The 27,695-nt window shown below is 47.0% G+C and overlaps 1 protein-coding gene across 1 annotated transcript in view; it reads right to left on the bottom strand.

Moving 5' to 3' along the window:
• The window catches only part of KLHL1 (kelch like family member 1), a 1,778,891-nt gene extending 1,768,161 nt beyond the window's left edge, over positions 1-10,730 (bottom strand). The window contains exon 1 of the mRNA XM_069639396.1: positions 9,723-10,730. Coding sequence (XP_069495497.1) covers positions 9,723-10,186 — 464 coding nt within the window. The 5' untranslated portion in view covers positions 10,187-10,730. The remainder of the gene's footprint in view (positions 1-9,722) is intronic.
• Positions 10,731-27,695: the final 16,965 nt, after the last annotated feature.

Genomic DNA, 27,695 nt, shown 5'->3' with positions numbered 1-27,695 from the left:
GATTGGGGCGGTGGTCGTGCAGACAAGACACAGGAAGACTCGTGAATGGAGAGTACATGGAAGGCAGGGGGGTGAGTTTATAAATACCTCACCCTCCCAGGAGAATATATGGGTGCAGTTCACCCTGGAGACCCTGGATGCCTAGGCAGTTAGTCAGCAGCAGGCTGGCCTGTGGTGGCAAGGCGGCACGGGCCAGAGGGGGTCATCTCTGTACCCGGTGCCCAAAAGGATGATTTATTATGATCAACCATATTGATTATTTACCTATAACCATGTTTTGTATCAATAAAATCCAACAGCCTTTTATTGCCAACGCTTGAACAAAGTGGTGTGGTAAGTATTTTTGGGGGAGGAGGCAAGGCCGGGAGGCTTGATGCCAACCCGCAAAATAACATATGTATGTCTGCTGCATATGGGTTCAACGGTTATGTGGATTGAAGGTGGGCGGCCAGCGTGAGGGAGGATGCTGGCCGGAGACATGTGGTGTGACAAGACAAGGCACAGGAAGACTATTCAATGGAGACACACTAGATTCATTTAAAAAATCAAAACAACCATTGTTAAAATATATGTTGGGTTTTATTTTAGATCTTAATTTCAATTGAACATAAATAATAAACATTACACATTGTAAAGTTCCAGTTGCAGCACATCCAGGGAAAATCCGCGGTATTGTCCACTGTCGCTGGGGAAATGTTGTCTAATGGCAAGTACCGCACAGGCAGGTATTACTCTCCGAACGCGGTGTCCGAGCCTCCCGTGAAGCCACCAAGTGAAGCAACGATAGGCCACAGCCTGTACCACCTGTGAAAATGAAAGATGCAAACTGTATTAAAATGACAAAACTTTCTTATCAATGTCGATTCAGGTAAAAAATGTCATTCTGCTTTGAAAAAAATTCTATCTAGAAAATGCACAATATGGAACCAATTTACATGCATTCGAATGATATGTAGATGTAATTTTATATTTGGGAGACGACCATGAAATAGTAGTGGCATCACTGACATCACAACCAGAGTATACTTACTCGTTACTCGGATTACGCGGACGAACAGTGCCGCGAAGTTCGTGCATAAGCACCATCATCATCCTCAACACGGTCCGTGAGAGGCAGGCTTCCCTGAACTCTGGCAGCTCGGTGATGCATTGCGGACTTGGCTCGCCTTCCGAAATGTAGGCCAAGCACCCGGAATTTTCACGGCAGCAGCAGTTCTCCTCCTCAGTTGGCATTAGCTCGCACCGATTGCACGTGCACCAGGTGGAGACGCCGTCCATGCGACATGGTCCAGGCTCTTCATCCGTTGACTGGTCCTCCCAACTGCCGTCCGAATCCCCATCGTTTTCGCGTGCTTGCCTTTCCAGTAGTTCTTCCTCAGTGTACTCGGGCTCGTACATATACGGCATTATTGTAGCCATTGTGTGGTAAAGAAAGTCAAATAATTTACAGAGATGGTACAGGTGTTCACAAGGCCTAGAAGCGGCGAAGGTAGCTGACCAGAGCACAGAAACGAGTCACAGAATACTCAAAGTAACACAGAGAGAGTAATGGAATCGAAAATCTGCTGCTGTGTGTTGTGAAACGGTGTGTTTATACTTATTGAGGAAAGAGGCGTCCTGCCATTTCCATGGCGACACTTCATTAGCTGAGGCGCAGCGATTGTTGACACGAAACGTGCTTTGGCGTTGGGAAATGGGCGGTACGCGTCTGCTGATGTCAGGCTCAGGGGCGGGGGATTTGATTTAGTGCCGCAAAAGCAGGTGAGCCAGGTCGATGGGGGGAAATGATAGGATTATCAGAAAATGGCGGCTGATTTCGAGTGCGTTAATGGACGAAAAGTCGGGTAAGGTCCATAGGAAAGTTTTCTACGATCTACCGATTTATGCTTAAAAACACATGGCCGAACCGTAGGGACAATAAAAAAAAAGTCCCGGAACTATCCTTTAACCTTTTAGTAGAACATATACAAAGCACACATGAATAGGAGCAATCACAAGCACTAGCACTAGCAATCACAAGGCAATGGATGAACAAGAAGCATACAACTCGAAAATGAGTGGAATTTAATACATGCTGCAGCCGAAGGACACATTGGAAAGTTGCAATTTTCTCAATTCCCGCTGTAAATTACCCAGACGGTTTCTAATAAAAACGGGTGAAATATTCTGATTTGGAGTGCGGATTTTGGGCTGGGGGATAGAGGTATATCACAGGGATACTATAGAGTTGAAAGGATGGTGGTAGTTGAGGATTTGGATGAAATTTTCAGGGTGGAATGAGGTTCAGTTTTAGGAAAATAGAGCAGTTAAAATGAAAACTTCAGTTTTGAAAGAAAGGAAAAAATTCCTTAAAACTGAATTATCTAGACTATATTGTTAAAGAGGAACACAGTAAGCTCCAGGGTTGATTGACGAGGTCAAACTTGTCACCCCAGTGCTCAACCACAACAATAAAATATATGTAAATTAGTTTGATTACTCAAAATATAACTAAGGGCTTATAATTTACACCAGACAAAATTGAAAAGAGATGGCGCTAGCACTTAAACATTAAGGACAGGATATGAGGATAATTCTAACAGTTTCAACAAGTTACCAGGGTATACATATGACTACTTAGAGAGTGGCATAAGGACAAAGGCAAGAAAAGATAGGCTATGTGTTTCTAATGGGTGGGGATTATACTCACAGTCCACTTTTGGTTTTGGGATTTTTGGACAGTCAACAGGGTCTCGTCACCACACAGCGGCGCACCTGGCAAAAGTCAGCTGGGCAAGGTCTGGTCAACAGGTATCAAACAGCTGGGCAATTCGGGTCACTGGAGAGCACAGGTACCACTGGATGCAGTCAGTGGGCAAGCGGTTAGTGGCAAGGAGCCGGTCTGGTTTCAGGATGCTTAAGGTACCTCAGCGTTCCCCTTTTTAATGGGATTCAGTGGTGTTTTTTTCTAGATCAATGGCCTTGCTGGAGTAGGAATCAGCTATGCTTGGGTTTTGCAATGGGCTCTGAAGTAGGATCAGCAATGCTTTGGCCTAGAGGGGAAAATCTGGAATCAGCAAGATGAATGGAGATCAGGAACGCCTGCGCAAGTAATTCAGGAGAGAGACTGTGTTGAGCTCTGTCATGGACTCTTATTTATAATGCAAAGTAACATCATAGAAGTATATGGCTGGGCAGGCTTGGCTAAACACGCCTTGAAACCACTGGATTGGTTAGGGGTGCTAGTCCCCACCTCATTCTCAGCTGGTTGTGTTTCAATGGCAGAATGCCAGATTTATGATGTGAGTTTTATAATGTTCAAAACCTCCCACAGTTACTTTAGCTAAAATCCGATTTTGCCACAAATGGTACATTTATACAGTTGAAGTCTCTTAGCAAATTACATAAACAGGTTACATATGTTATGCAGATCATTCCAGTCCAACTCAGCCATTTGTGAGACATTGTTTCACCCTTCTACCAGTTTTTCGTGCTTTTCAGTGAGAATTATATTACTTAAAATTCTATAACTATATCCATGTGTGTGTATTATCATTAGGCATTTAAGGATTAAAATTTGCAATGGCATCATGGATACTTTCCTTATAATACCCAATTCTTTGCCATTTCTATTCCCAAGGTGTCAGGGGAAGCTAAAATATGTTAAATTAAAGTCCACAACATCACATTTAAACTGCTAAATGTTCACAGGACCGTTCACCTTTTTGCAAAGTCCTGTGGCAAAGATAAAAGTCTTAACATTTTTATTAATAACATAGTCCTTGGAGGCAAATGTCAGTATTGTTCTCCATATATGGGCATGCCTTTCCAAGGCTACCCCCTCATCCCCAAGGTTGTCACATAGATTTCCTTTGAAGCTTCTGGTTGAAGTCACAAATAGGTGTGATATTTCACTTTGCACTTTGGTGTCCTAGAAGTTCCATTGTCAGAGTGCTCAGTCCAGACCACAGTCTGGCCCTATCACTTGTGTGCCAGTATCTACTGTGAGGGGCCTTTTGTTTCTGGTATCCTCTCAGCAGACACCTGTTTTTGGGCTGACATCCCCCCATGCAGTCACTGCAGTTTGATTTAATGTTATTTATTTTTGCTCTAAATTTGGAAGAAAACCTGCTGAATAGAACCATTGCATACATGTATTTTCACAGCACAGTCCCCTTTCACATTGCTAGGCAGGGAGAAGTTTTTGTTCAACATAGTATCTTGGAACAGGTATTTTCTTCTTTAGTTTGCAAAGGCCCATTTTGACACATGTGGTGAAAGCGGGCATATTCCTTTCAAATTCGGTTTTTGCATCTGCCTTTCCAATATGGTTCTGTAGCTGTAGCCAGCTTGTTTAACACAACAGTCTGTACCAAGCAAAGGTCTCCATTAAATTGGCATGTGCATAGAAAGCTCTGATTTTCTTTTAACGCAGTGATTTTTGACATTTTGTAACACAATTTAATTGTTTCCCGTGTAGCTGAAGGAAAGCTTTTGTTGATTTTCTCAGGTTTGGCTGGCACAGCCTGTCATTCAGGAATAAGGCTCTTTCCTAATGGTGCACAATGTGGATATGGCTGGGTGTGACAGGGTCTTTTTGATAAAATATTTTTGGAGAAAACAGGGAAAAATAACATAAGAGCGGTATCATTTTAGAGGTGACATATTCCCTTTTTCAATGAGAATTTTGAGCTTGCAGCAAAGCAGTGCTGCTTTTTCACTCCATTTCTTTAAGGCAAACAAGAACACACCCTAGCAGCCTTTCTCAGGGTGCTTCCGTTTCCGTCCTGCCCAATGGCACTTGGCAGAACAATGCAGCCATCTTTTTGTTGCTGCAAAACACAGTTTTGGTGCCAGGGTGCTCACTGGAGCCAGTGAAGCCATTTTGCTCTTTCTGCTGAAGCGCAGCTTGGTTATGGAGAAATTCTGTTCAGTGGGTCCATGTAGCCCACAACTTAGAATTGAGAACTATTCAATAATGGCTAAGTGGTGCCGTGTGGATACATCGCATGGTGTATCAATGTACAGCTTACCTGCTGCTGCAATAGCAGAGGTGATGCTGTATGTGGGGCAACCAGTAGATGCTGCAGAGCCCCCGGTGACACATGCACCTGTGCGAGCACGATTAGGGACCTATTCAGGCCCTCATCAAGCCAACTGGATCCTGAGACAGCTATCAGGAACCAACGGCTAACCCCGAGTGCAGCTTTGCACCCACAATCCAGCAATCAATCAAGGATTGTCCCACATACAGCATCACCTCTGCTATCGCAGCAGCAGGTAAGCTGTACATTGATACACCATGCGATGCATCCACACGGCACCACTTAGCCATTATTGAATAATTCATGAGTCATCAAATTACCCTGAGATCCTCACAAGCCTTATCTCATCTACAGATATTTCGGACAGCACCAAAACCCGGTGTCAATCCTGAAGAAGGCCATTATCCAGACAGGTTACAATCCAGCCATCCATGGCCGAAACACACCCGTGTCGATCCCTCGTGACACAACTGCAAAACCCTTCTTTGTGTATGTTATGTAGATATTGTTGTGTGCACACTGTGTTAAATACACCCCGGACCATCCCCTGTCCTGGGTGCACTTTGGCCTAACCACTGGTCCAGTCGTCTCTCATATGTGTCCGTGCCATATTGTGGAGCATCTACCTCAACACCATAGAAGTTGATACACACTTGGTATTTCCAATGTATAGAATTACACCTGTCCGTTATCATTTCACTTTCGTGCTTATCGAAAGTTGTGTATACTAAATAAATATGTGTTTCTTGAAATAAATGTATATGTTCAGAACCACACATTGTTTGTAGGATCTCTCATCCTGATTTTTTGATATTTACACATATACCCCCCTGGGTATATCAGGACCCCGCCAGGCGCCCTTATTTTTACTTAACATTGCATTTCACCTGCAGATACATGAAGAATGAGGGCTTCTCTCCCTGCAAGCCCCATATTCTTCGGCTCCTGATGCTGCCTCCATGCAAGGCCTACCCCCTAAAGAAATCACCATACCTCTGTTTGCTCTTTCCTGCTCCAGACAAACTATTTTTTCCCTATGTGGGCAATGTGTGGGGGAACGGCCATGTTTGGTGGGCGTCCCAGCTACAGGTGGTGGTCTCCAGGTCTACCCAGTGATTGGAGCAGTCCCCTCTTGGCTGTTCCAGTTAATAAACGCATCAAATATCTATTAAATGGAAATGCAACCACTCAACTTAATACAAGGTAATGTAAATAGGCTTGCCACTTTTGTTCGAAGCAAAACCTGGCCTTGAAGCCCCGTCCACATTGTCGAAGTCCCACCCCCCTTGACACTCCGCTTTATAGATTTGAAAAACATAATACAGTAGAAAGAGAAGAGAAAAAAAAAACGTGTGGTTGGAGTTATTCTTTAGCATACCTATATTCGTTTTTTAAAAAGCAATCTGCGTTATTAAAATAAATAATTATGCAAGTCTGAAATGACACTTTACTAAATTATATACCATGTTTTTTTTTTACCTTGAAAAGAAGAAAATCTGAGCTGTCTCTGACAAAATTGGATCCAGTGGCTGTCAAGCTGTTCAAATTTGAACAAGATGTGCATTAACCCACTTGTACATTTTGCTAGATCAATAGATGACAATGATCATTTAATTACTGAAAATCCTATTTTAAGCAGCTGAAAAGAAAACATTCCTACAAGAAGTGTTTTAAGCTTAGAAAGCCAGTGAATCCTTGAAATAGCTCAGTGGCTTGCGTTCCTACTGCAGAGCTCTGGCTGCAGTTATTACATAAATCACTGCAGCTGGCACATTAACCCACCAGGCGAACATTCCAGAATAATTTCACGGGGAGAAAAGGTTTGAGTGCTTTGTTAACTATTTTAGCGCACACCAATTACAGAATGGTCTGTTGCATTTTTTAAGAAACGTTGCCTGTATTGCAGTTCTAAATTAATTGTAAACGAGCATCAAAGTTTAAAACCTACTTTAGGCACATCCAGCATTAAGATGGCTCTTCCCCAATCTTCACAAACCTTTTAAAGGCGGTGACCAGTCATAAAATCCAGCCGGAAAATATTTTCCATCAGAATCGTATTCTTTTTGTCAGAAGAGACAAGTGGCTGAGCTGGGATACTGACTTGCAACTGAATTCTCCCAGTTCCTCCTCGCCTTTAGATACTGGCCTGTTATTAAACCTCCTCATGTTATCCTGGTTATTGCGCATGTCAACCATGTCCTATATCATAGATATCTTGCTCCCTTACACCATAATCAGACCTCCAGTTTTTAGTGATTCTGCAATCGTTAATGGCAAAAACAGCTGTTTTGGGAAAAAACACACAGAAACAACCGTTTTTGCAAAAATGCCATTTTTTTTACTAAAAAACAATCTGCATTATTAAATAAATAAAACAATTAGCCACCATATGAGTGGAGCGATGGGCCACAGGGGGAGTTGTGGTCCAGAGAAGAAGCCATGAGCCAGAGGGTGAGCAGGAGGCCAGAAGGGGAGATGAGGGCCAAAGGTGAAGTGGTGTGCTAGAAAACAGAGAGGGGAGGTGGGCCAGAAAGGGATGGAGCAGTGGGCCAGAAGGGGGAGCAAGCTGCAGATTGGCAGAAACGATGGGGGAAGAGTGTGATAGACTGGGAGAAAAGTTGCAAAATGGAGAAGGAATGAGAAAGAATGAAGCACTCTAGACAGCAGGAGGGACTGGAGAGCGTAAGAGAGGTGTCTTCAAACTGTGGGGCTGCCCTCCCCCAGGGGTGCCAAAAGGATGGCCAGTGTGGCACAAGGCTTTTGGAAAGTTGACTTTCAATAGAAAATATAAGTTGATATCTCATCTGGGGGGGCTGGCAACAGTATTTTTACCCAAGGGGGGCTCAACAACAATATTTTTTACTCAAGCGGGGGGGGGGGGGAGCTCAGTGTAAACAGGTTTGAATACCACTGGCGTATCGCGTGAGCTGAGATGACAAATGGGGGAGGATTAGGGACGAGGGAGTGTGATTTGTGGCTTAGCAGTGAGACAGAGCAAGTAAGCCTGCACATGATTGGCAGAGAGAGTGGTTTGCGAGTAGAAGTTATGATGGAGAATTGGTGAGTGTGAGAAGTGTTGGTGAGTGGGGGTGTTTCGGTGGTTGGGATATTGGTGAATTTAGATGGGAAATATTTGCACAATTAAAAATGAAAATGATCAATAAAGTGAATAATATAAAATAGGCTTGTATAGTGAACCATAAAAGTATAGCAAAGCAAACACTGTTCAGTAAAGCCAGCGACATCTGAGACTCTTTTAACTTGATAACAGAAACTACATTCAAAAGGTGCATATAACAATTTGGCTCTTTTGCAACCTCACAGACACACTACCTATTCCTTGCAAACTAGCACTCTCCCATTACTAAACAATGTCAAGCAAAACTTCGGCAACAAATTTAAATTTGTGCAACAAAATCAGCGTTTTGTGTTGATAAATGTTCAGTTTTATGCCGGGCAAATCCTGGAGAGTCTGGAATGAAAATGCAGATTTACAAACAGCACGCTTGAATGTGGGCCCGGTGGCCATCAATAGTGTGACTCTCACTTGAAATTAGTTAGCTATACAGAGCTAAAAGAGGGGTCTACATTCCCAAAAAAGCTTTAAGTATAGAGAAGTGGTCCCAAAACCTGTCTGACAACTCCCATCCGGCCCTAGCTGTTTATTCTGCTGCAGTTTGCATTCTGGGGCTTATAGTTCAGCTTGTCCCAAATGTGTGTAATGCAAAACGTATGCAGATTGCCATTGGTTAAACAGTAAACGCTGATCACTAGTCAGCGTCTTTCCCACCAGTTACTCCTGACTCTATATGGTGCTTATGGAGCAGAGTTATATATTCCACCGTGACATATCAGTCTGCTGTGAGTGGTTCATCCTGTGCAGTGTTTCTCTGCATTTTGCTATTCATAGATTTGGAAGTGACAGAATGCAAAAAAGGAGGCAGGCCAGGATGCCCTATTCACATGTGACAATGCAACACCTTGAGGTGTTGTGGTCAGCTGTAGCTTGGTTGGTTCATTAATAAACTTTGCTTGCTTTTTTAAGTGTTGAAAGTAGGCATTCAGCATATTGTTGTGAATAAGTATGAATACAATGGGCACTTTTGAAAAAAAAGTACTTTTTTTGCTTTCAAACAAGCAGGCAAGTTTGTACATGTATCTAAATAGTTGTTATGTTCTTTCACAAATACACCAAATAGTTCATGACACCTGTTGTCTAGACTTCACTTTAAAATTCACATGGGCCCTCAAAATTAGCAGCCCCAATATTAGCATTTTGCATGAAAAGTTAGGATGTTGCACATAAAAGGGCCATTGAAGGTGAACTTTGCACCATGGCCTATGTTCCATTACTGGCTGCATTCTGGGCAGAACTTATCTGACAAATGAGTTGTAAATCACAGGCCCAAGATGAACGCCACACAATCCATAGGAAATTCGCAGCATGGCGGGCGAACACATAATTTTATAATACAGACAGCTGTACAGCATTCATGCACATTCTTGACATTGCAGTCGGGCAGTGTGTACTTCCTGTTTGTCTACTACACGTGTGCAAATCGCACCCTCGTGAGTGCTCGGGTAGGCGTGCGCCATCTAGTTAACCCTGCCACTACCGTGCAGTAGTTTAACTTTCGACCAGCAAACAATCAGCTGCCTAGGTCTCGGACAACCGGGCTCCTCTTGCTGAGCTCCTACCTGTGCGCGTAGACGTCACTTGTTGCTTCAGTGCAGATGTAGTGTCCGGTACCTCCCTCCGAAACATCTTGAGCCGATGACTTGTCTCCGTTGCTCAGCTCCGCTCTGTGGACCACTTCCAGCGGCTCCACGTAGAACACCGTCGCGGGGAGCTGCTGCTGCGCGCAAAGCGCATGCCTGGGGGAAGTTGGCGCCGAGGATGTCGGCGATGGACTGACAGAGAGCAGGGTGCCATTGAGGGGTCCAGAGGAGGCTTTCTTCCAGAAACTTCCCCTCTCGTGGTGGTGGTGGTGGTGATGGTTCTTGAACAGGCGGCTCTGGCTTGGCCCCCAGTGCTCGAAGCCGCTGTCCTGCTGCAGGCAGCCGCCTCCTCCCGCTGGACCCGCCGACGGATGACTGAAGAGCTTCCAGCGGAGGCGCAGGATGTGCTTCACGTCGAATTCTTTCCTTCCAGATGCAGACATCCTTCGGCCCTTTCCCTACCTGTAATGATCACCCCCTCACTCGCTCTCTCTTGCAGAAACGCGTGTAAGATAATAGCGTTTCCTGCAATAACGCGCCTCGCCCCCTTGACAATATGCATACACCGCGCGCGTAAAAGAGTGAATGTTGTTGGAAACGTGTCACACGGCTGTATCAGCGCGTCTGATATTGAAAGGAGGCTGAAACAGCTAGCAGCGCAGCCCAGCAGTTTCTGGTCGCTTTCTAGCAGACTTGCTTCTGCTGCGTGCACTGGGTCGGGTCCGGCGAGTTTGAATGAGCGCGCAGTGCGCGCAGACACACGGTGAGCACTATGCAACGTGGACTGGGCTGCAGCAGAAACACCACTCGGGTTCACCGTGATGTATATAGGCTGTCGCGAAGCAGCTGCGGCCACCGTTTTCTTTTTCCCTCAGCGGAGCGCGAGGAAGGAAGGTAAGTCAGCCTTGACTACTGCCTCAGCTTCACAGACAACTCGACTTCAGGCAACAAGCCGGCGGCTGACTGGGCTATCAGCAGCGCGCTCCTTTTTATATCAGTAACACTGTGCTGTCAAGGGCTTCCGACTACTATTTCCCAACCTTGTTCCCTGCAACCCCTCCCTCCTCTCCCCCTCTCTAAACCCCACCCCTCGCGGGCCTCACTAAAAAAGAGATGCGCACGTGCCGCGGTGACTTTGGAGGGAATGAGGGGACTCCTCAATCTTTTTTTCACACAAAGTAAGTCTGCGCATCTCATTTCATGTCCCCCCTGCGCCGGGCTGTCACCTCTTGCTTTCCGCGACAGTTATACGGCTGCAATAAAACACACGAAAATGCATCAATAGCAAGTATCAACATGCATGAATCACCGTAATGTAAACTTAATAAGACACGGCGGTGGCTCGTGCAGCGCGCCGGGAGCGAGCGCAATGTTTAAGCTGCTGTCACTTGCCTTCCAGTTCAATTCTCGTACATTTGAAAACAGATACACAAAACTCCAGCGTGTCAAAATGACAAGGTTTTCTGTAGTTAGCTGCAGACCTGGCACCAGCGGTTGATGCAAGGTGACAGCGCTGATATTATTCACTTGCCTTAACGTAACCCGAGCCTTTAACCTATCTTCCTATAGTGAGTGCAGCTGCGGGCGCTGTGCCATTGCACACCTTTCATGCACGGCGTGTCCGATGTGCACAGGGGAACCTGACAGGTATGTAGCGGCAAAACTGCGTACGTTACCACTCACCGGATCACAAATCATCCCCTGGAAGGCATTCACACAGAGCAGAGCAACCACGTGCCTTGCTGAAACCTGCTATTCGGGAGAGTTTGAAGTTGGGCAACAGGGAAGAGCTTCATATGAATGGTGCATTGGCAAGTGAATAGGTGCATAGTCTTGCATGAATCCCTGAGCATGTAGTGGGCCACAGGATTGCTCTTTTCTCATAAAATCTACCGTAGCAGTTATGTGTTATATGGGAGCTTTATAAAGCGTGACACCCACCAATAGACATCTCGGCGCTATAAAAATCGTGACATGTAGACCAAGGGCAGCAGAGTTCTGCCGAGGAAAGTGAACTATCGTTCAAAAAGAAAAGTTCTATTTTTTTCTCAGAAGACTAGTGTTATGTTCCGCCCTGCGTCCCGCTACGCGGTGACGCAGGGCGTCCTTAATAAAAGCCCCGCCCCCGCGTTCGGGAGGCAGTTCCGGGCAAACCGTTATCCAGCGTGGGTGTGAGTTATTGCCAGCTCCCGCTGGAGCTGCGCCAAAGGCCGCGCGGCCTACCCGCGTAACGCCAGCCCCCGCGCGCAGGCCGCGAGTCGGCATCACAACAATGGCGACGAGGAGAGACGAGCTCCACAATAAGCTCGGTGCTCTGAAGGCACCACAACGACATACAGCCATCGCGGCTTAATTTTTGGACACCCGGTGGGGGTGCCATCACACACGTGACCCCCCACCCCAAAAAAAAAAAAAAAAAATTTTTTTTTTTTCTCTTTCTCTCATCTATTCATGCGCTCTGCCTCCAAGACCACAGCTCTTCCCATCCAACACAGGAGAGCAGCACCACAGAGTGTGGGGAGTGCCAGGCCAGGAGTTGCAACACGGCGCCTGGGCACGGCGGCACCTCCAAGGCAGGCAGACGACGCAGCACAGTATTGGTGGCCGTCGGAGACACCTACGACAACACGGATCAGGTACACGCCAGCATGGCGGCCGGCACATCCACGCCTGGGCCCTCCACGCCGTCCAGAATTGCGGCAAACCTGTCCATGACGCCGCCTCCACCTCGAACTCAAGGCACTTCGTCGACACTGATCCAACCGTTTGACCCATTCACGGATCCGTCGTCATGCGGACCCAGATGGCAGCTATGGATCCAGAAGTTCGAGATGGCAATGGAGTGCAAAGAGATCACTGCGCCCAGGAAACTGAAGGCACACCTGCTACTCAGTGTGGGTGATGAGGTACTGCGCATTTTCAATTCGCTGAACGTTGATGATGGCCTGGATGGGTACCGAAGCGCGAAAGACGCCCTCACCGATCACTTCCTCCCTCAATTAAACCCAGACTATGAGACGTTTCTCTTCTGCACCACATTACAGACAGCGGAAGAAACCCTTGATGCGTACCACACCCGCCTGAGGAAGTTAGCCATGTCCTGTGAATTCACAAATGTGGAGAGGGAAATCAGGAGGCAGATCATCAACGGGATTCATTCGGAAAAACTGAGGCGCCTGATACTCAGCGAGAGGGGTATCCCCCTACAGCGTATCCTTGAACTAGGACGTCAGAGGGAACTGGCACACACCAGAGCGGCCAATATGGAGGCCACGCTACACAGGCTGCAACCTGCTCTCAACACGGCTATGGTGGCCCGCATCGCCAACAAACAATCCTCGAGAGACGACAACAGTGGCGGATACGGACAAAACAGGTGGCAACCGCGTATTCCGGGACCCACTGAGTGTGGTTGGTGCGGTGGCCCACGACATGGCCGTCGCAACTGTCCTGCTCAAGGCACCACGTGTGGGGCATGTGGCCGGAAGGACCATTACGCGAAGGTATGCCGATCAACGGACACCCCCATACAGCCTCAGCAAAACCAGCCGGAGAAGATCGCGACCAAGAAAAAGAAGCAAGCCAGTGCCAGAAGGGTCGCAGTGGCCAGCTCTTCCACGGAGGATGAAGGGGACGATGTCTCGGCAATGCTGCAGGCCCCCTCCAAGGACACAGACAGGAAAGGAAGCCACCCGAAGGCGCAAATGCATGGTCACCATCCAAAATCAGTGCGTTCAGATGACCATCGACACAGGCGCTTCGGTGAACGTAATGCCTGAGAGCATCTTCCTGACTCTAAGTCCTCCACCAGAGCTGAAAAGCACCGACACTCTGCTCTATGCATACGGCTGTCGAAAGCCCCTGCCGGTAATTGGCAGGTTCCGCACCACGCTGGAACACGGGGAAAACAGACTATGGTCCAAAGTCTATGTTGTGAAAGCAGGTGTTGAGAGCCTCCTGAGTGGGGACGCAGCGGAGGACTTGGGAGTGGTCCAATTCATCTGCCATGTCAACGAAGAAATGGAGATCGAGCAGATGCTTAACCAATACCCTGACCTGCAAGAAGGCATAGGCTGTCTAAGAGGCAAAACCATCAAACTGCATATTGATGAGACTGTGCAGCCGAAAGCCGTCCGGCACCGGAGAACGCCGTTCCACATGAGGGAACAAGTGGAGCAGGAACTCAAGGCACTGGAAGAAGCGGGTATCATTGAGGAGGTCACAGGGCCCACACCGTGGGTCTCCCCAATGGTAGTCACACGGAAGCCCAAGCAGCCTGGAAAGGTGCGGATCTGCATAGACATGCTCCTCCCCAACACCGCCATTAAAAGGGAACGCCACATAACCCCAACAATCGACGAGATTGTGGCTGACCTCACAGGGTCGAAGATATTTTCAAAGATTGACCTAAAGGCGGGGTATCATCAACTCAAACTCCACAGAGACTCTCAATACATAACAACATTCTCTACGCATCTGGGGCTGCGGAGATACAAACGCCTAAGTTTCGGAATATCATCAGCTGCGGAGGTGTTCCAGCAGACCATCCAGGAGGTCATCCGGGGCATCCCTGGTGTCCTCAACGTGAGCGATGATATTCTGATTCACGCCCCCGACAAAGAGACACACATCAAGAGGCTTCACGCCCTACTGGGCCGACTACAAGAGGTTGGGCTCACAATACATCGGGAAAAGTGTGAATTCCTCAAAGCGGAGATCACGTTCTTCGGATACAAGTTTGGCAGCACAGGCATCTCCCCGGACCCGCAGAAGGTCGCAGACATCCAGGCGGCTAGCCCTCCGATGACACCCACGGAAGTGCGCAGTTTTCTAGGCATGGCCACCTACTGCGGGAGGTTCATCCGAAACCTGGCCACACTATCTGAGCCGCTGCGGGAACTCACGAAAGCCAACGTCAAGTGGGAATGGGGGCCAACATGCCAGGACTCGTTCGAAAGCATCAAGGACTCCCTCTCAGCTGACACCAAGATGGCCTACTACAATACTGAACTGCCCACAGAACTATTCGTAGATGCCAGCCCCGTGGGGCTCGGAGCCATCCTAATGCAAGTCATGAGGGAAGGGGAGAAAAGACCGATCGCGTATGCATCGAGAGCCCTCACCGAGACCGAACAAAGGTACTCACACATCGAAAAGGAGGCCATCGCCGTGCTGTGGGGGTGCCGGCATTTTCACCTCTACCTATATGGACGTCACTTCACGACGATCACGGACCACAAGCCCCTTCTACCAATCTTCATGGGAACCTCAGCACACCCTCCGGCACGAATAACCAAGTGGTTACTGCACCTCCAGCAATATGACTTCAACCTCGTCTACCAACCAGGCAGCGGGAACCCGGCGGATTTTCTATCCAGGCATCCGCGAGAGGCCACTCAACAAGAGATCCAAGTAGCGGCAGAAACAGAGGAACACATATGCCAAGTGGTGCGAGCAATGAGGCCCAGAGCGGTGAGCATCGAGGAAATCGAGGCGGAAACGCACCAGGACCCGTGTTGCGACTTGGTGAAAGATGCCATCCTGTCCGGTGACTGGAAGACTTTCATGAGACATACACACAACAGAACAGCGGAAGCAAAGGGGTTTTTGTCAGGCATATTCACAGTGCGGCAAGACTTGTCAGTCACGGAAGGTGGACTGTTACTTCGAGGAAACCGCATCGTGATCCCTCTCAAACTACAGGACAGAATAGTGGCCCTAGCACATGAGGGACACCAAGGACTGGTAAGGACGAAAGCCCGCATTCGGCACCGTGTATGGTTTCCCCAGATCGAGGAGCGGGTCGAGACACTCATCACCACGTGCCTAGCCTGTCAGATAACAGGGGGGCCGCCAGACCCGGAACCCATCATATCGGCAGAACGGGGCCGCTCTCGCTGGGAGGCCATCAGCATTGACTTTTGCAAGCTCCGGGAGGGCCTCCACTTGCTGGTGGCCGTCGATGACCACTCCCGCTACCCGGAAGTTGAGATAGTTGAGTCCACAGCAGCTGAAGTGGTCATTCCGGCCCTAGAGAAAATGTTCGCAACCCATGGACTACCCATTTCAATCAAAAGCGACAATGGCCCGCCGTTTACGGGAGAGGATTTCAAAAAGTACCTACAAGATCTCAATGTGAAATATCACCACATCACTCCAAGACACCCCCAGGCAAATGGGGACGTAGAACGATTTATGCGGACTATCAATAAGGTACTCCGAGTGTCTAAGGCTAACGCCAGCCCCTGGAAGGTTGACCTCTTCCGATTCCTCCGAAATTACCGGGTCACGCCTCACAGTACAACCGGCATACCGCCTGCGGACCTCATGTTCGGCACCGTCATCAGATCCTCGATCCCGCATCACCCAAGCAGAACCCCGGACACGGTGAACGAGGAACGCACCGAGAGAAGGAGGAGGGATGCCAACGAACACATGAGTGGCAAGCGGAGAGCAAGGCCGTCCCATCATCAAGTGGGTGACCAGGTTATCATGCTACGTAACCCTTCCAAGTCAAAACTTGACACAAGGTACGAGGAACTTCCATGGACCGTCAGCAACCGGCATGGAACCATGGTCACTGTGACACGAGGAAACCGCCAAGTGACGAGAAATGCGTCATGGTTCAAAGCCATACCCCGTACACTATGGACTGATAAGGAATGCCATCGGGAAGGCATGGACAATCCACCCAGCGAAGAAGAGCCGGAGGCCATCCCTGAGGAGGATGGAGCGCGGGATGGAAGCTGGGAACCGGTGGATGAACCTGGCCTCGAGGACCCGAACAGCGACGATGGAACCGAGTCTGAAGCAAGGGGGAAGGACCCCCGCGAAGGACGATACCCACTGAGAACAACGACGAGACCGCCAGCCAAGCTAAGTGACTATGTGTGGCACCCGGTGCAATAGTGCCATGAACCCCAATGGCAAGGTGGCTGAGTGTTGAAGACTGAGCGTTTATGCTGGACTTGGCCGGTGTTCGGCTGTTAGAGTTATGTGTTTTGTTTTGTTTTATAATAAAGGAGGAAAATGTTATGTTCCGCCCTGCGTCCCGCTACGCGGTGACGTAGGGCGTCCTTAATAAAAGCCCCGCCCCCGCGTTCGGGAGGCAGTTCCGGGCAAACCGTTATCCAGCGTGGGTGTGAGTTATTGCCAGCTCCCGCTGGAGCTGCGCCACAGGCCGCGCGGCCTACCCGCGTAACGCCAGCCCCCGCGCGCAGGCCGCGAGTCGGCATCACAACAACTAGCAGGGTGGATTCTCTACAAAGATCAATAGGGAGAGTGTTCCAGATTCTGATTGCAGGTGCGAGAAAGAAGTGTTCACCAGCTCTTTCCTTCCTGTAGCCAGGAACGGGCAGGTTTCTACCCATCCTGTCCACCGCGGTACGCCGGATCGCAGGCCCCTCCGTGAGTGCCTGTGTGCCCCCCTGCCCCTCCGTGAGTGCCTGTGTGCCCCCCCCCTCCGTGAGTGCCTGTGTACCCCCCCTCCGTGAGTGCCTGTGTGCCCCCCTGCCCCTCCGTGAGTGCCTGTGTGCCCCCCCTCCGTGAGTGCCTGTGTGCCCCCCTGCCCCTCCGTGAGTGCCTGTGTGCCCCCCCTCCGTGAGTGCCTGTGTGCCCCCCTGCCCCTCCGTGAGTACCTGTGTGCCCCCCTGCCCCTCCGTGAGTGCCTGTGTGCCCCCCCCTCCGTGAGTGCCTGTGTGCCCCCCCCTCCGTGAGTGCCTGTGTGCCCCCCTGCCCCTCCGTGAGTGCCTGTGTGCCCCCCTGCCCCCTCTGAGTCTCTTGCTCTGAGTTCCACCCCCCTTCCTGCCTCCTTCCCTCCTCCTCACATCCATCCTCTCAGACTTCCCCCTCCTAGCACTTACTCCTATCTTTTGTTCCTTGACTCTCGATAGCAGCTTGTCTGTCCCCCCTCCCCCCCCTTGTTCTTTTCCTCCCCCCTCCCCTACTTTCAAATTTGTCACTGACACTTTTGTTCAGTATCGTGCCTTGTTCTCCTTTCCCCTCCGTACCCTTGCCCCCCCCTCCCACCCCTCCTCTTGTTACCACCTGCACTGCGTAAATTGTCGTCAGATATAGTAATGTTACTGCTTGCTTTGTTCTCCTCCTATCCATTACCTCTTGCCTTACTTGTTCTATGCACTTGCACTATCAGAAATGTCGACAGGCCTATTATGATAGTTATTTTTACATTCTGTACTGTTTCAAGGACTTTTGCTGAATGTAACTGTATTTTCCTTTGTTCCCTTCCCTCCTTGAAGCGCTTTGAAACACATTGTGTATAGGCGCTATATAAATAAACTATCATATCATATCATATATCCTCAATCTTGAGGACCTTACAGAAATATGTTGACTCAGCTTTAAAAAAGAATGCTTTGCAGGAGGATATTGTAAACTTTAAATAACTATGCACATGCTCTTGAAAATGATCTTGTTCCTCACTGGGAGCCAGTGGAATGACCAGAGAACTGGGAAAATATGCTGCGTTGTGTTAGTAAGATTGCTGCAGCGGTGTGTGTGTTCTCGGGAGGATAGCTCAGAGACAAGTGCTCGCCTTGGAAGCAAAACGTCACGGAGCAACACAGGTTCGATCCCTGGGTCCGCCCTTTGAAACCTCTTGGTACAAAGCGCGTTATTAATAACATATCTTATCTCTGTAATCTAGAGATCATATAGGCGAGGAGTCACAGATAGATCCCGCTATTAAAGACGAAACGGGAGAAAACTTGAATTCATCGCCAAAACTCGGTGGGGGGAGACAAGGTAAGGAAGGATTCTTTTTATGTACTTGATCGCAGGTCTTGATTACCACTGCCACTTTGGTTTTCAAAGTTAACTTGTTATCAAAGGTGACACCTACGTTTTGACCCCCGTGGATCTGGGTCAGTTGGCACTGGCAATGGAAATCTTAGGGGTCAGGGCTCAAATGTCTGGTCATTATGGAGCATGAGGCGCAATGAGATAAAAACTGCAAAGCCACTGGATGAATAGGCAGGTGTTTGCTCCTCACAGCATTATGCTGCCACCAACAAGCACATCCCACCCACCACAGAATTTCTTTACATTTTCCCTGCACTCCCTGTGAGGGTGAAACATGTGGGGGAAAGTGCGCTGGTGTTTGCTCCCGCAGGTTGTTTGCTACCCAGCAGGAGCCTGCCTGGATGAACAATCTACTGGTACTCCTCCTGCAGAGTAACTTGAGTGCCTTGACCTGGCTCCTGACCTGGACTGTCCAACTATCTAAGTGGGGTGAGCTTCCCCTTACCCAGAACTCCCAACACGTGAAGAGCCTATTTAGATGAGAGTCTAAGGGTTGGCTGGGGCCTCTTGAGTATGTGACTGCACCCTTGCCTGTCGGCCCGTGAGACAAGCCAATCCAAGCTAAGACATTTTCACACCACGCACAATCACCCCTGCTTCACAGCATAGTCCACCTCTGTTCCACCGTTGCAAAATTGCGCAATGACCAAACAGAAAATACTGACCATAAAGCAGCAAATGGTGACATAACCCCCACTATATGGTGCCAGTATCGGTGCTGCGAAGAAAAAAGTTCATAGCCCTATAAAATTCATGGGAGAGGCGTACTCCGTGATTAAAGAAATTCAGCAGTTTCTTGGTAAGAACCAAGATGCTTGGGGGATCCAGCCAACATACCAAGGAATACACCACAGAGCTCCAGCAATGGAAGAGCACCAACCAAACCCCTGAACACCCGGCCAGAGCCAACTCACCAGACACTCTTGTCATGGATCTTCCTTCTGACCTATTACTAACAGAGGACCTGTCCAGTGTTCCGGGTGGGCACAACTCCCGTGAAGTGGGGGCAGGAGGTTGACATGTTCCTCGCCTTAATCACCTCGGCCACTGATACTCTGACTTCTGATAATTATCCATCAATGAATCCTGGCACCACCGCTATCAATATCCCCCCTGCTATGTACAGTACTGAACCAGTGTTTGTGTCTGTATCAGTGCCGGTGAGCATGGGCCAGGAGCCCACACCCAACCAACCCCCAAACTGGATACGGGGTGGGGGCTATCCAGTAAAAGCCCAAGGAGTCAGCACAAGGACAAGGAGACCCCAGCTCTGGGTGGGGGGGGGTCCAAACCAGATTCCAAGATGCAGGCATCACACCCAGCCTTGACTAGTCTGGCTGCTCCCATGGCTAAAATGGAACCTGAGGATGTGGAGGGTTAACACCGCCCTGCCCCGGACACCACCTTTGATATTAATCCCCCGCTTACAGGCATAGCCTAAATAAAAAAGACACAGACTTGTGCCCTGAAAGAAGCCCCTGTTTAGTTTTAGCCCCCCAAGAGCCCTCATACCATCTGGTCCACACACCGGGCACACTGCTGTCTCAGCTATCGTGGGGACACCCATGCTTTGTGGACGTATATTCAGCCTCATCTGGTGGACGTCCACCAAAGCTGTATGTGCCCCCCGCCATGGATCCGCCCCCCTCTAGTTTTATAAGGGTCAGGAGCAGCCTCTGTAGGTCTACTAACTCAGACAGGATGGCTGGAAACCCTGAGACTTTTACCCACCTACACATGGTCAACTTGTGGAGTTGCTTCAGATTAAACCTAAATACAACCCCTAACTCCAAGCCATCGCAGGTTCATTATACGTAATCTGGCCGTTGACATAATACTGTATGTGTCACTCAAGTACCTTAATTTCCTGTCATTCACACCGTGATGCCCCCTTTAATACTACACCTTCCCACTTTCCAAACAGTGCAGTATACATTTTTGAAAATGACCACCTGCAGTTGTAGTAAAAAGAAACTTCCTAAGTAATTCAGGTTCTTACCTCGCTATACGCAATGCCACAATTCAACAATTAACATTACGCAGTTGTCCATTTACCCATTCTTTTCCGGCTCCCAAAGTAAATTCTGTGAGTTATTTATGAACAGGGGTGTTGCTTGGTCGGGTAAGAGCCGGGGCTACGCTAATGTCGGGGCTAGCTAGCCTTTTGGTTGTAGCCCCTGAGCTTCCATCCGGGGCTACAACCAAAAGACACAGGGCTATAGCCCCCTGAGTCCCCCGAAGGCTGCTGCTAGGTCACTGCATTGCCTCAACCATGGGTTGAGGTGATTCCTCAACCCAGTGAGCTGCCTAAACATATTTAGCATGGCCGTCTGTATTGTTAAGGATTTCAATCAGGCAATACACCCGGGTCTCAGCCTAGCATGCAATGCACAAATGAAATATTTGTTGTGTCTGTAGGTTCAATATTTTGAGTGATATACCACTCATATCACACCCCTTCTCAAAATACCCCCGTCAACATAGACCAGGAATCAGGCTGGTTGGTAAAGGTAATATCATTTATTTATTAAAAATTCAAATCAAACATATGTATTAATATATATGTGGTAGCTATCACCAATGTGGTGACAGAACAATCAGAAAGTAGATAAGGCAGTAGAATTCACTTTTGAGCAGCAAAAAATGTAAAACACAGGGAAAAGAACACTTTTGGCTTGTTGAAAAGGTAGCGCTTATGTTAAGATTTCCCCCTGCAAATTTCTCAACTCACAAAGAAGCAATTCCACACAGATGTAAGTAAAGAGCAGGTATTCAGGAATATAGAACAGTGTATAGGGTTTGAATACAATCTTCCATCCCCAAACAATAGAGAAAACGTTTTGGAACTTTTACACTTTTAAAATGACAGTTGAAAATGGCTGTGTGAAGCAATGAAAAAGTGTGCAAAAATCCTTAAATTGATATAAATTTCGAGAGGAGCAACACTGAAAAGATCCTAACAAACAGAAGCTATAATTTGAGCAACAATACACCTTTTGAATCAGAATGGAGGTTTGGAAATACTTTGAATGAGTCAACACACGTGTAAAACATTTGCAAAAATGCAAATTCCCGCCCAATTTTCACTATGCGATTTATAATAAAAACGGGTCAAATATACTGTTTCTGCATGCAGTTTTTGGTTGTGGAGGTAGCTAAAGGTCTTAGGTTTAAGACTGAGTTGAAGTTAAGTTTTTAGCTATAATTTTGAGGAAGTTATACGATTTTGAATGAGAGGTGTTTTTAAAAATAAAGGCGCGAAAATGAAAACAGAAATTAGTTTTTACAATGACAATTATGCTCTAAACTAGGGTATTCAGGCTAGTTACCAGTTTGAAACACAGTAAGCTCCAGAGTGGTCTGCGAAAACCAACCCCAGCACCTCCGTATCCTCCTTGGAGGACTCAGTCAGATTACCTGTGGGATGATTTAAGGGTTTGGGATTTCACAAGTCAAAAAGATTTTCAAGAAATTATCACTAGCACAAGGAATCAAAGCAAGGTTTCAAGACTGGTGTGACAAGATTACAAGTTCTTAAGTTAAAGAGAGGATGGGTTATAGATTGGGATAGGACAAGGCAAATATACTATGGGTTATTATGATTCCTGTTGATACTTACAGTCCACTTTAATTTAAGATTTGGACCGGCAGGTTCTAGTCATCACGGATCGGGTCTACAGGCAGCAGGGCACCTCTGGCAGGATCGGTCAGCTGGGCCGTTCTGGCCAATTGGACTGGCCCCTCAGACTGGACTGGATTGGATTGGATTGGCCCTTCTGGTTTCTGGACACTGTAGATCAGTGTGATGGCGAGTTTCAGCAGGCAAGCATTAATGGTAGCAAACCAAACTGAATCAAAAAGCTCTTCCCTTAAGTTTTGGGATGGTTTCAGGATTTGGGCCTTGCTGAAAAAGAGTTCAGCACTGCGGAGGCCTTTGCTTTCAAATAATCTGGATCAGGAACAAGATGAAGAATTCTGGAACAAAGATGGAGGATTCAGTAAAAAGGTGCCACGCGGAAATCAGAATTGAGTCAGGAACAGTGTGTTTGTGTGTTGTGAGGTTCCCTTATTTATCCTGCCAAATGACATCACTAAGTTTATGGTAGGGGCAGACTTACAACCCACACCCACAAGGTTATGATTGGTCAAAGGCAGAGTTTCCGCCTTGCTTTTTGCTGGTAGGATGACAGAAAGTGTTGTCATGTTTTATAATGTGACTTGGAAACCTCTCATAGTTATTAGGACCAAAATTTAACTTTCCCATAAATACATAACTATATACGTATGCCCTCTAATAAAATTGGACACATAAATTACATATTTTGTGGGTTACCTTTACATCCAACTCCCAAATCGGTGAGACCTGGTGTTGTCTTTCTATTGAATTTTGTCAATTTTGATCATAAAGGTTTGGCCTAACAATTCCTATGTCGGTACATGTATGTGCAATCACCCCTAGCACATGGGTACACAATATTAGTTTTGCAGCATAAGAAATCCTACAAAGTCTTCAAATGTCTATCATAAACTCAGATTTCAATGTATGTACTTTTCATTCCCTTACTTATTTTTGCTGCCAAGTTAAATGTCATGAAGTTCTGTGGCAAAATAAGCAATTTAACTCTGAAATCATAGGTATTTTTTTTCTGTCCCTCCCAAGTGGGAGCAAATGGCCAATCCTTTGAAGTTCACTAAGAAACCTCTCCCAGCATCCTCTCCCTCTCCTGGGGGGATGATTGTCCACGCCTTCTGTTGTCTCTGCTTGGGGCAAAGACGAAATGTCTAATGACGTCCTTTGTCTGAGTATGTGAGGCCTCGCCACAGCAATTAGGCCTTCCTGACAGCAGTGAAGTGTCAACCTTTCCCAGGCTGAGGACTGTCAAGCAGAATATTTTTTTTGTTTTACAAACTTTATTTAATTTTAACCCATAAACAACATCAAAACATATTAATGAGAATCAGAAAAGTAACATGTCAACAGAACATTTCCTTTGTTAAATAACAACCATCAGTCAATAGTAATCCAATGACAGCACAAACAACACTGACACAGAAGAAGAAAGAAAAAAAAACACAGCACATCAACCACCCCAATCCTCATATTCCACCAAATCCAATAATTCTATACCTTACTCAAACAATTCATTAAAGGAATTCCAATTTTCATAATATTCAGCCTCTCTATGGAGTTGAGATGCTCGACACTTTTCATATCTTGAAAGTGTGCGCATATCCACCATCCAACTATCTGTTTGCGGCTTCTTACGTGACTTCCACACTTTCATAATATGTTTTATTGCCATTAGCAATGCCCTATCAATCCATTCAGACACACCACAGATTTCCAGACACCTGCCTTCATTTGAGAGAAAGATCGCAGACATGAAAGTTTGAGGAAACAACCTATCTATCACTAGATCTACTCGATCCATGACCTCCTTCCAAAAATTCAGTACCCTATCACACTCCCAAAGCATATGCAGATAAGTTCCTCTTGAATGAGAACATCCCCAACACAAATCCAAATCTATCAAACCCAGCTCTTTCATTTTCACTGGTGTCCAATACATTTGCCATAGAATTCGCTGATGAGTGTATCTCAAGTTCAAATCCATTTTGGCTCTCACCGTTACCCTCCAAGCATTATCCCATTCTGCTTCAGGAATATCCCTTCTTAACTCAGCCATCCATTTTTTCCGCAAATTCTCCCAGGAGTCCCGCATACACACCTGTACAGGAATTATATTGGTAAATGTAGAAACTACATTCGGAGCAGCATTATACAATATGCACACTTGGGGCTTACCACCAAATGGTTCACTCAACAATTGATGTCTCTCCAACATCAAGCGCTCCAGTGACTTTAAGTTCCACCTAAATCTTTAATTAAAACATATAAAATGAACACAGTTTATAGGTGGACTTTTACATAAGCAATCCTTTGGCATTTATTAAAGAATTAGTCCTTTCAACAAAAACATGCTTTTAAAACAGGCGATGTTTGCACTTTCCTCATGGAAAAACACATTAAACTGTGCAGCACATGTACATTTGATTCAGCATTAGGTCTTCCCTTGAGTGCTGGGATGTTTTGAAGTCTCGATACATGTATCCAGCCTCTGTTTGGAGTTTCTGTCTGCACAGCTAATTTTGTTACATGTTGCAATTTTAGCAGCGTTTTTCCCGTGGAACTGAAAACAAATGCTCCTGGGCTGCTTTTCCATAAGATACATTTTCTAAAGCTGTCAGTCAATGAGGCCCAGTTCCTCTAAGCCACACTGGATGATCCTGTTTTTGTAGTACCCTTTTAATCTCAATGGTTCAATGGAAATAAATGGATCTAGTTCCTAAAACAGCACTTTTGAAAGTTGCAAAGGTAGCATTTTAAAAGGCATTTTCGGTTTTTAGCACAATTCTGCTGCTTTGCTCCATGTTCAAAGTGGCAGAGCCCACTGGAATGCTCCTGCAGTGATAACTCTGTTTTTCACCCCCCCTTGACTGTGTGTGACGAGGTGGGCAAGCAATTATAGTGGTGACCCAATGCAGTTTTCAAGATTTTGGCACGCACAGGAGTCAGAGCATCCATTTTAGGCTGTTTCTATCTTCATTTGGAAAGTGATGCAGTGGGGCACATTGAAATGGGTCAAACTATCCCACACTATTCAGGAAAGACCTGTTAGTGAGAGGGGATGCATCATTGTATGTGCGGCAAGGAAGATGGAGCTGGGGTGAATCTACCAGGGGTGGGGTCTGCTGCAGTACGTAATAGTGTAGGAGTCTTGGGGGCATGCCCCCAAATAACCACAATCTCCAGCCCATTGCAAGCACATCTGCATTTGTAAACAATAGTTGCACTTGAACATAATTTCTACAATATCCTTGACACTTTAACCTGATGCAGCATTAGATATTTTCACTCACAGTCAAATAGTGCACTGCATTTGCACCATCTAATGTCAAAGTGCTGAAAATATCAAAATGGACAGGACGTGACTAGAGATCGAGAACCATGTATATTGTTTACAAAGCCAAATGCAGATTAGCAGTGTAACTACAAGCGACTACACTTTGGACCACCGAGGGGCGCTAGACTGATACTGGCTAATTAAACAGGAACCTGGGGTGGGCACTTCAATTAATTCTCCAGTATTATACTTACTTTGTCTACCCCTCAAACCCTAAATAACACATAACAATTAGAACTGTTCAGAAGCATGTGTTTGCAGGGTTAAAATATCCTGGCGGCCATCATCTGCAAGGGAGCATTTCAGTCCTCTTCCCCTTCAAAGAAAAATTCAATTGTCTAGTGAAGAGTGAATGCTATATAACAGTCACTCTCTTGCAGGAAATGGGTGTGACAAATTGACTTCTGCCCTGCAGCAGAACAAGGATGAGTAGAGGCTAAAGTGCTGACTCAGCCCTCACACTTCTACAAACCAAGAGCCAACACAATCAAAGGTAAAACAAGCACAGTTAAGAGATATACCTCCTTCACCTTTTGTAGTAACATGGGCAGAGGAAAGGCTTTTCTCTTAAGAGGGGTGTGAATGTGGTTTAATAGCAACCCAAACAGTGAAGGATAACAGTCAAAAATCAAGGAATGTCCAATCAAGTTTATACAAATGTATACTTTAATGAAACACACCACATATAATAATAATGGGTTAGGACGTAATGACCGAATAAAAATTACCTATCCAGACTCTAGGGACCAAAGATGGACCAGGGAGGAATATACTAGTCTATAATAACTTTGCAAAGTTCTTGGTGGTTCAACGGCATCAAACCATGTTTCTCAGTGTCTATCTACCAGAAGCTCACTGTCTCCAGAGCTCTGGTTCTCTCTAGGCTGGACTACTGCAACAACCACTTTCTCAATCTGCCTTCCTCTACTCTGCACCCTCTGCAACTAATCCAGAAGAGGACTGCAAGACTTATCCTTGGCCTCAAGCCCAGGGACTATATCTCTCCAGCCGTGAAATCTCTCCACTGGCTCTCGGTGGCTGCAAGGATCAAGTTCAAGACCCTTTTCATTGTCCACAAGGCTTTCTGGGGCTGGTATATGCACTACATCCAACGCTATCTTCCAAAATACCTTCCTTCTCGATCCCTAAGGGTTAGATACTTCTCCAGGCAGAGAGTGGGCGGGTAGATCCTTCTCCCCTGCAGGGGCCTCCCTCTGAAATGGCCTCCCTGACCCTCCCAAACTTGAGCCGGGCCACCTGAAGTTCCAGAAGCAGCTCAAAATGTTCCTCTTCTCCTCTGCTTTCTCTCTCTTCCTCCCCTGCTGACCTACCTCCAGGCCTACCACGCAGTTTGGGGCTGTAACTGTAACGCTACAGTCCCTTGTTCTCCTTGCACTACCCAGGGCTGCGCTGCCTTGGCGGCACATACTCAGTGCATTGCTGCCCTGTTTTCCCCTCCCCTCTCCCTTGCACTTCCCCCCTCCCTTTCCCCTTGCACTTCTCGTTCTCGATCTGAATGACACAAGGCTTAGTAAGATAATTTGTCTTGTCCTCCCTCAGTTTTCCTTCTCTTGTCTTGTCGTGACCTAAAACACTTGTGTACAGGTGTGTTAAATATGATTTATCACATCATAACATATCATTTTATCACAGATGCCCAGAAAAATATACAGTGCCACAGTAAGAAACGGCTAGACTGGCAGAACCCAAATGCCAGTCTAGCCAGGTAATTACACTTAGCAGGACTGCTTTATCAGAAATGCCCAGTTAAACAAAGTCATACCAAACTGACGAATGACTAGACTGGCTGCACCAAAATGCCTCTCTAACCACTAATACCACATATCATGCCTGCTTAGCATGGACATGGATGACCATTCAGGCATTACCTTCATGTACCTCTACTTTATCCCAGTACTTGTGTATGAGGCATAGTGCCTCATACACAAGTACTGCCTCATACACAAGTACTGGGATGAGGAAGAATAGGGCTAGTTGTAAAGAAGTTGTAAAGAAGATTACCAATAATTAATCAAGGCATTAAACACAAGTAGTGGTGGAACACCATTGAGCTGACTGGGCTTCAGCACTCCCTCCCCACACCCCCCCACGCTGAAATTGTGTGCTATGTTGACTTGACCTGGCTGACCTTCAGAGCGGTTGCCGG

This window comes from Ambystoma mexicanum, chromosome 7q (genome assembly GCF_040938575.1).
Source record: "Ambystoma mexicanum isolate Mex_15411 chromosome 7q, UKY_AmexF1_1, whole genome shotgun sequence".
NCBI classification, from domain to species: Eukaryota; Metazoa; Chordata; class Amphibia; order Caudata; family Ambystomatidae; genus Ambystoma; species Ambystoma mexicanum.
Note: the sequence above shows the minus strand (reverse complement) of the source record. Positions and strands in the feature narration are given on the sequence as shown.